The sequence below is a fragment of the Ptychodera flava genome (assembly GCF_041260155.1).
Source record: "Ptychodera flava strain L36383 chromosome 23 unlocalized genomic scaffold, AS_Pfla_20210202 Scaffold_24__1_contigs__length_23054250_pilon, whole genome shotgun sequence".
NCBI classification, from domain to species: domain Eukaryota; kingdom Metazoa; phylum Hemichordata; class Enteropneusta; family Ptychoderidae; genus Ptychodera; species Ptychodera flava.
Window position 1 is genome coordinate 10,296,394 of NW_027248278.1, and position 9,656 is coordinate 10,306,049.

Sequence of the window (9,656 nt, forward strand, 5' to 3'; positions counted from 1 at the left end):
CGCGTAATGTAGAGATACTAACTACTGTATGACCTCGTCCCCAGGGATATGTGTCGCCACCTACAGATGCGTGGGGTGTTCAGTATAGAGTAATGCGAAAGAAGGAAGGGTGTTGCACGATTTTGCTCCCCGGCATTGTATTATGTAATAGAATAATACAGTTTCATTGTAGTTTACTGATCTTACCCAAGGGAGCCGTTATTATTTACGGCCCGGGGGGGTCGGCGGAATTTCATCGGAAACTCTGAAATTTCGAGTAACCCGCCCCCTCCCAACAACCCTAATGACTTTGGGTAATCCCCCTCTCTAACCCAAAAGTTTTGATCGACACCCCCAATTTATAAGAGTTAAATATCAAGAATGTAATTGTAAAATTTACAAAAATACAGCAATAGTAAAGGCCTTCCACATTCTGTTGTACCTTAATAGATTATCATCGGTTATCTCATGACGGTTGAAAAAGGTGAAACAAACAAAATGAAATTCACAGTTACAACAAAATGTGTATAGAAACTCACGCTATAACCAGTATCCAACCATATAGTATTGTTAACTTTGGATGGGTATCATGACAGGGTTTTCACTTATATATCTTACAGGGCAGAATTTGAAAGAACGGGGAGAACACGCGGGAGGCAGAGGGGAAAGGTGTTTGAGGAAGTTGTAGGCTAACTTGCATAAACAAATTGAGAAATTGATGTGTGTAATGTTGGAGTCTGGTGCAATATGAGAGGTGTTTTCAGTTTGTATTTTTAGCTGACGTGTTCACACATGTTCACACACGTGAGCTAATGTCATAGCGATGTCTCTGTGTGTGTGTGTCTGTCTGTCTGTCTGTCTGTTTACACGATAACTCAAAAACACTTAAACAGAATCAAGTCAGATTTGGTAGACAGGTGCCATATGCTACTTGCAAGAACTGATTAGATTTTGGGGAGTGTAGTTTGCATACTAATGAATTATGCAATATCTTTTTTTTCATATAATGTTTTCCCTATGGAGACAGTAATGACAGTGTCGACATATATCAAGAAATACTGCACAAAATTTCATGAAACTTTTCACAGATGACAATCTCAGAACATTATGATGATACTGTGAGTGTCATGTCAATTACCTGCTCATTTGCATATTTAATGAACTTTTGTAATTAGTGACATAACTCTTAAATTCTTGCACCAAATTTGATGATACATGCAACAAATATTGATCTCATATATATCTAATTGTACTTAGAAGCATTGGGCAGTGTCAAGTTAATAAATAGCTAATTTGCATATTTTATGAAGTTTTGTAATTAGTCATATAACTCCGGAATAAATGCACCAAATTTGATGAAATCTGCTGCAGATACTGATCCGACAGATCTCTAACTGTGTTGTAAAGTATTTAGTAGCGTAAAATTTATTAAGGGTTCCCTTACATATTTTATGAACTTTGTAATTAGGTATATAACTCTGAAATTACGGCACCAAATTCGGTGAAACCTGCTACAGATATTGATCTGATAAATATCTAATTGTGCTATGAAACATTGAGCAGTGTCAAGTTAATTAAGGGTTCATTTGCATATTTATTGAACTTTATATTTAGTGATATTACTCCAAAATTACAGCATTAAATTTGAAGAAACGTGCTACAGATGTTGATCTGGTAGATATCCAATTGTACTGAGAAGCATTGGGCGTGTCAAGTTAATAATTAGCTCATTTACATATTAAATAAAGTTTTGTAATTAGTGATTTAACTCTGAGAGTACTGTGCGAAAGTTGATGAAACCTGCTACATATAATGATATAACAGATATCTGATTGTTCTTGTTACATGCCTCACACGGGTGTCGATTATATTGGTATGAATTTGGTTTATTGACAGGAATATTGTAAAACATAATACAATAAATCCTCGTCAGAGATAGTTACTCTGGCAGTAGACCGTATACACGTCTAGTCTTATCAGTAGTCTGTCTTCCACTCCGCGTCGTGTGCTCAATTGAACTGCTGTCAGAATATACAATGTCTGTCTTTGTTCTTGTGTTTTGGTTAGTGATTATCCTGAGGTCTGCAAATGTTGCGTAACATCTCCTTGCTCGTTGTTTTGTCACTTTAAAATGAGACAGGTCAAAGGTACAATTGTTTTACACAACTTCATAACAGTCAAAATGTATGCAGTAATTCATGTCATACTGTATTATTCCATGCGTCCAGTATTGTCTGATAAATGCCAATACATGTCGAGTCATCAGCAGTCAATTTCAATGCTTGATAACTAAGTTTGTAATTTTGTCAAACTACGATCAAACCGTGGTCAAACTCAAATCTGTACAAGTCGTTTGCATATAACATGTCATTCCTTCCATTCAGGGGTCACATTAGCATGTCAAGTTGCTCTGTTGAGTAAATGCTAAAATTTTCTAGTCTGTTTACTGGATATCCAACATTCTGTGAAGCGTATTACTATTAATGAACCTGTTGTAAAACACGTGAGCACATTCAGTTCACACCTGGCTACTGAGTAAAACAGAACATCCAAAGAGGGAGAGCGCGAAGGGGGTGTCCCCCTCTCGCATCGAACATTTTGAGAAATTGAGGTGTGAAATGGTGCAATCTGAAATGTGTTTCAATAATTTTGCACCAAATATTGAGCAACCCCCTTCTTTCTCTCCACATTTTGATCAACCCCTTGTAGCTTTCAATTTTGGACAGATCCCCCTCACATTCCTCCGATCCCCAGGCCGTAAATAATGTCGGTTTTCTAAGAGAGACTTTTTTGAAAACGACTATCTGCCAATTATTGTACTTGTGACATGTGCACTATCAAAATTCGCTTAATCAAGGGTCATTATTATTATTATTATTTATTTCTTAAAAGCGCACCCCACTTCGTCTCAGTACATTCTACAATAAAAGGAGGTAATTAAAATCACAGATCACAAAACATACTATAACAATCTCTAAAAAGACAAGTTTTCAAGTATTGTTTAAATGTGTCAATTGAAAACTCTAGGACAGAAACATCTAAAGATAGATCATTCCATAAAATCGGGGCAGCCACTGAAAAAGCCCTAAGACCATAGTTTGTAGTAGTGTACCTTGTATCATGCCTAGTTAAAAGAACTTTATTCGACGAGCGAAGATTGCGATGAGGTACTTGGATATCTATCAATGACTTAAGGTAATCTGGACAGTTGCCAATGAGTATTTTGAAAGTAAGGAGGTTAATTTTGAACTTAATCCTTTCCCTTACTGGCAACCAATGAAGTCTAAATAATACAGGTGTAATATGTACTTCTTTACTAATAAATTTTCAAGAATGGCTTGTTATTATGTATTTTCACCCTGTATGTCCTATCATTTGCAGATGATCTGATAGAAGCTATTCACCTTCGTTGTCATGGCAAAGTTACAGAGGATGTAACAACATTTACCGAAAAGACTCCAAGGGTCCCTGCCTCCTGACCAAACAGCTGTGAAACTCCTTATACTGAATTGATTAGTGAATACAAGAAGTGCCAATCACTTGATGGCGGTGGAAAGTGAGAATGGCCATGTGACAAATTGACATGAAATCACTTATGATGTCATCTATAGCTTTATTACATTGCAGTTTCATATTCAACATACACTATGCGCCGCTATTAATGGCGCAGTCGAAATGCCTCGGAAACACAATCAGCTGTTGTGGGTGTCGTCAAGTATGAGAACCTTCATGTTCTCATTCTTAAAAGGAATATTCCCTCTGTTATGAATTCTTCAATGAATTATATTCGATATTAAAGTCCTTTTATTGTTGTTTGAATATTTTAAGCATGCGAAAATAGTGGTCAACTGTAGACAACTTGCACCCTGCTTGCAGCCAGACAAGATTTAATCATTAACCGAAACATTTTAGGCTATGTACAATAAATCAGTTTCAATGTACACACTTTACCATGCATGGCTGAATCTACACTGACACATAAAGTTTGGATATCGTGCAAGCTGTACTGTAATGAGATCTTGGTTGGCGGCCCTTTTCATCTAGATAAGAATAGCATTGTTATAGGGACCAAAGTTGGAATGAGGCAGTTAATATAATCCAGAGGTCACATAGAAAATCATGTTTGCATTCAGCAAAGTTGAAATTTTTGACAAATTTAACGTCATGAATCACACTTTATCAGTGCTGACAATCTACGCTGTTAAACAAACGCTCGGAGTTGGTCTCAAAATGTCGCCACCAAAACAAATATTATTTATCAAATTTTAACACCATCTACAAATCAACGTTATTTTTATACTGAGAGACGTTACGGAAATACTCCTGTTGTCTCACTTTCTTTTTACGATCGACAAATTCTCTCAGGTCAGGGAATTAGCTCAACAAGAGGTACCAACAGGATACTACTAGACATGGAAGCCGTAAAGTTGAAGTGGATGAAGTTTATTGATATGCAGTCAACTGGGACCAACGATAAGTCTGCAAGGCCAAGGGACGCCCAGACTGATAAAATCTAAGCCTCTCCCACAAAGTCATATATTTGAGTGCCAAAGTCAATTTTGTTGCCTTTATAAAACATAACCCAAACAATTTTTTCATGGCGAATTTTTTTTTCACATTTCCCCCAAAACTTTGATCAAAAAGTGAAGCCTATGAAAAGTGCTGACCATTTGGTCCAAAATGATCAAAAGAATTACATAAAAAATCATAAAAATGGTAAAATGTTGCCCAAAAATTACGTGGGAGAAATTACAGCACTAAATGGGTTAAGTGTCCATTCGAGTACCAGTATAATTGTCAATGTCGGTAAACATCTTTTGTCCATACTTAATGAAAAGTAAAACTGTTGGTTGTTTTTGAGTTCTTTTACTTGACCGAACGGTAGTTGCATTGTATGTTAATTAACACATTGGCCATGATACTTGAGTTAATATAAGAAACACTGATAATGATACTTGAGTGAATCAAAGAAAGAGCTTCCACATTTTGACCGTCTACATTTGTTTGTATTCCCACCACCTGGTAGAATGTTTGTCACAGAATTAACAGAATTATACATATACCGTGAAAGACTTTTACCTGAAAATTACATTCGTAATACTACGTATATTCTTGATATCACAAAAAGGTAAACAAAGTTTAACTCTGTCCGTCGAATATCTCTGCTCAAGGCCTCATATCCTGCGATAATTGCAAGGTCTGACTGTCAACCAAATCTTACTGCTGCAAACGACTACACAGTAAAGGGTCTCACTTCAGAAATTGCGAATATACTTATGTTTTTTCAGTGTCAGGTAGGTGAGGTCTGAAGCAACATATATTACTCTAAGGAAAAAAGTACTTCACAGTTATTTAGAAGAGCAACATGGTGACACTTTTCTGTCTACGAATGATCAATTTATTTATGAGTTACTGGCGTAGGACATTAATTGCCAACGTGTTCCGATACATCTATTCATAGACCCTCGAGAATAACTCGAGGGTCTATGATCTATTTGAACGAGAAAGTCACCGACTGCCCTTCATATTCGATTTTGAAACATACGAGAGGAAATTTTTGGTTTTTGAAGAGGTGCTAGTTGATTTCTCTAAGGTCCACACTTAGGAGTTTTCTGAAAGTTTTGACCTCGACTTTTGTCGTGAATGCAGCGATACCAGCGTGATTTGAATTGTGGTCCTCGACTCTACATAAAGTCATTTTGGTTTGAAAAGACGAGTCTGTCGGGAAGACATCAAAACAACAGATCCTATAATTGTGACAGTTTGAATCAGAGGTTTCAGCTGTTGAGCAATTGCATTTCAAACACCGCCCTAGCCACCGATGTAACCCTGATAAGCACACATATTTATCAGGGTTGCCTACATTCAAACAATGTTCGCGGACGGGTCAGTCACTGGTTGCAATGCTGCTTTATCGTATCTGATGGTGTGTTTTGCATGTATGCGAGATATTGTCAATGAATGGGTTTTAAACAATACTCAAAAGGGGCGCCGTCGTTCTTACAGTGAATATAATCAGAGCTAAAAGATTTATGTGAACATAGATATCAAAACAGCTCTAGAGGGTATCATGTGAGCTGCACATATGTCATAGTTATTCTTAAGTGACAATTACAAAGCCACCAAAGCTGTATATCTCTGTTCCATAAAAAAATTAGAATATATATTATTCTAGTATAATGAACACGATTTGAACTAAGTTTGGATAATTAAATGTGAAGTAAGGTCGTTTTAACCTGCAAATGTAAGCTCATCTGCTTTTCTTTTAAGTTATACACACTTGTTTATGAGTAATTTGTGATATAGCAACACTCAGCTATATGGCACCTAACACTTTTGAGAAATTTAAAAAAATATGAAGATCCAATTATCCCAAATTAGTTCCAATCGTGTTACTGGAAATTCTCGCCGAATGACCCTAGTGACTTTAGACTGATGCTGATATCTAGCAAAGTAAAAGAAATACAAATAGAGTCTTACTTTCATTGATTTGTTATTAGCGGTGGTGGTGGACAATTAAGTTTATAGACGTGTTCAATCCTGGGGATTGTGATTCTCGCATGACTCTCAGTCCAGAATTTAATAAAGGTGTTTTTGGATCAGGGTATACATGTACCCCTGACAATGGAACGACAATTTCAAAGCACATGTTCCATTGAATTGAGGGGGATGGGCCAATAGTCAAAGTTTCTGGCCAAATACTTATGTCGAAAATCTACACCCTTCTGCCAGATCTAAAATCTGTGGGCACAACGTAACGCTCACACAATAATGTTTAAGTTGGACCAAAAGTCATTGACGAGAAAAACAATGAGGGTCAATGTCCACGTTTTATAAAGATTACGTCGGGCCAAAGTTCATGCGCGGTACAAATGGCCGTACTCTCGAAGTGCCTGTACTCCCAATAGAATTTTCGTCTACTCAAAGGCATTCGCCGTAATGCAAGCAAACAGTTACTGATGCAACCACTAAGAATAATCCTACTGGTTGCATCAGTGACGGTTTGCTGCATAGTGTCGAATGCCTGTGATATCGACATGTCCGATGATGAACATCAGTGCCCTACTGACCCTGGTACTACATGTGGTAAACAAATTTCTGGCCGTCATTCTCTGCTTTAACAGTGATTTCTCGATCGAAAAATTCGTTCTGTGAAACGAGGAAATGATTTTTCCAATCACCAACTTGACCTTTGCGTAGATGTCGTACACTACTCACAAAGGAATTTTGGTCTGCGGTCGACGAAATGAGTTTGTAGAATTCGACACCTTGACGCATGGAAGTGAAACTACATTTTTTCACAACTTCATGAAGTTCTTCATCTGACTTTGGTCGATTCAAAAATCGGCCACTTGGCCAAGACAGACTTCAAATCTTTCTTCATGTCTTCAAATGTCACATGAAGCACATTGTCTTCCAGACCAAAGCGTCTCCATCCTAACACGTGATCTAACCACGATCCATACCACACTTTGCCATCCACGAAGGCATGGACCCACTCATCCCAGTTCAAATCCATGCGGCCCAGAGTATACCATGCATATAATGGTAGTAAGACACACAGACATCTTTTGGATTTCTGGCGATGTAAATGATTTTGCATTTCTTCTCACCGTCTTGCCACGTCCTTGGAAACAACTGGAATGGCAGATGACAGAAGAGCAAACGTGGGGAAGGCATGGCGTGCAATGATTCTTTCATAGCCTTGGCATGTTTACCATAACTTCCAGGTACATCGTCAGCGTCTTCGTAAAATTGGTCAAGCCTGACAACCTTCTTGGTAGCTGGTACAACAGATTCAGGTCGGTATACAGACTGCTCAGCAAGTTCAACATCCAAAATGTACCTGATTTCATGTACGTCACAACAACAACGTCGTCTGACCTGATATCCCACTGGTCCATTGGATTAGATTTCACAGTTTCGATGGTGTGAACACAATTCGGGAAATAGCAACCGCGGTAGAAGAAACCAGACCACTCCTTCACCATTGTGTTAATTCTAACTGCCATAGTGAAGCCGTATCCTCGGTTAGGTCACAGGTGACAGGAAGGAATTCAGTACTCTGTAGTGCGTAGGTTTATGGTAGATAATTGACAGAGTGCCAAATAAACCCCATATAACGTAATGACCAAATGGAAATGGTCATTTGCATGGGCATTCGACCAGAAACGAGTGATAATGATCTGTATAGTTAACGATGGCCAAGTGAAATTCCTATTTATGTTTTTCGCTCTTTCATTTTGTTTTGAACGACAAACCTTATGTGAAGCAATCACATTTTAGAATAAAGGGTGAATCTGGAATGATTTATTTAAGGAATAATGCACCCCCTCCCGGCCCATAATGGACGAAAGCAAACTTTGCACGACATAATGTACGAGGCGAAGCCGAGTACATTATGGAGTGCAAAGTTTGCTTGAGTCCATTATGGGCCGGGAGGGGGTGCATTATTGCTATTATTTTATAGTTTTGGCAATGCCAGTGAATTTGTAGTTGTAGAAAACGAATAAAAAAGGAAATTTAAACTGAGTTTGAAGCCAGTGAGCGTCGTCCAGCATGATCGGCTGCACAGTGCACTGCACTGAACACGCACGTTCAGCACAAAAAAATAACCAGCACTTTCACGGTTCATTTTGAATTGAAAAACGATGTATTTTGGAAGGAAATGAAAAGTAACCGCATCCCTACCGTCTATATCAAACTTGAAACATCACCTTTAAATATCATGCCATTCAAAAAGTCGACACGGTGAAATGCCAGAGATGAAGAAAACGGAATGTTCATGCATCGACATCACTATGATCAGCGAGCTGCATGCCATGGTATCAGCTGATCAATACGATCATTATTATGTCGCTAGTAGTACAGCATTCATTGCAATCGATATCAATAGAGTTCAACATTGTTATTCAAATGTTTATATTTCAATAATAATTGTGTCTATAAATTTAATTTTCGATGGCTTCTTGAGAAGAGCTATTTTATTTCGGCGATCGACAGAACTTGACGTAAACGGGTGCTTGAAAGGTAGTTTACAAACATACTAGCCTGGAGGGTTTCGGTACCGTCGCGATATCGAGAACAAGGCAAGGTAAAATCACAGACATGGAGGAAAAAACGATGAATGAAAGTTGTCTCCGATTACAGTCAGTGCATCAAAATTAGGTGGCCGAGATGATTGTTGGTAGTAGCTGACCTTGGACCGAGACTTTGAATGGCTCCGTAGTATATCCGTAGACACTTCCGGTCAAGGTTGATGACAGCAAGCTGCCGTCGCGTTGTTGGCCCGTTTTTTACGGCTGGTTCGAGTAGTCTTTCACGCTTGCATCGTTTACATGGCCACTGACATACATAATATGCCATATGTCAAACTCAGTATCGTCTAGGAGTTTGCAAACGTACTGAGTTCTGTTTCACCTATACGGCAACGAAGCGAACCATGTTGTAAACAAACGTAGTACTAGTAGTACAACCAGCGTATCGGACGGGGACTGCATGCTGAGCGTCAGCCAGACAGACAACAAGTGCGTGCGTGAGGACTCAAAAAAATGTGATAAATCGTACTATAAGATATTATTATCAATATTGTGCACCATTATCAAGATTTATAGTTTCGTGTATTACATGGTTTATCCGATATTTTCCCTCCTTTTAAATGCGCAGTCCTTTTTTCG

The 9,656-nt window shown here is 38.3% G+C and overlaps 1 protein-coding gene across 1 annotated transcript; it reads right to left on the bottom strand.

The window, feature by feature from the left end:
* Positions 1 to 6,358: 6,358 nt before the first annotated feature.
* LOC139124409 (sulfotransferase 1C4-like) lies at positions 6,359 to 8,037 on the bottom strand. The gene is made up of 2 exons (XM_070690543.1): positions 7,499 to 8,037; positions 6,359 to 7,330 (listed from the first exon to the last, which is right to left on the bottom strand). The coding sequence occupies exons 1-2, from the start codon at positions 7,678 to 7,680 to the stop codon at positions 7,057 to 7,059; spliced, it is 456 nt and encodes a 151-aa protein (XP_070546644.1). The 5' UTR covers positions 7,681 to 8,037; the 3' UTR covers positions 6,359 to 7,056.
* Positions 8,038 to 9,656: the final 1,619 nt, after the last annotated feature.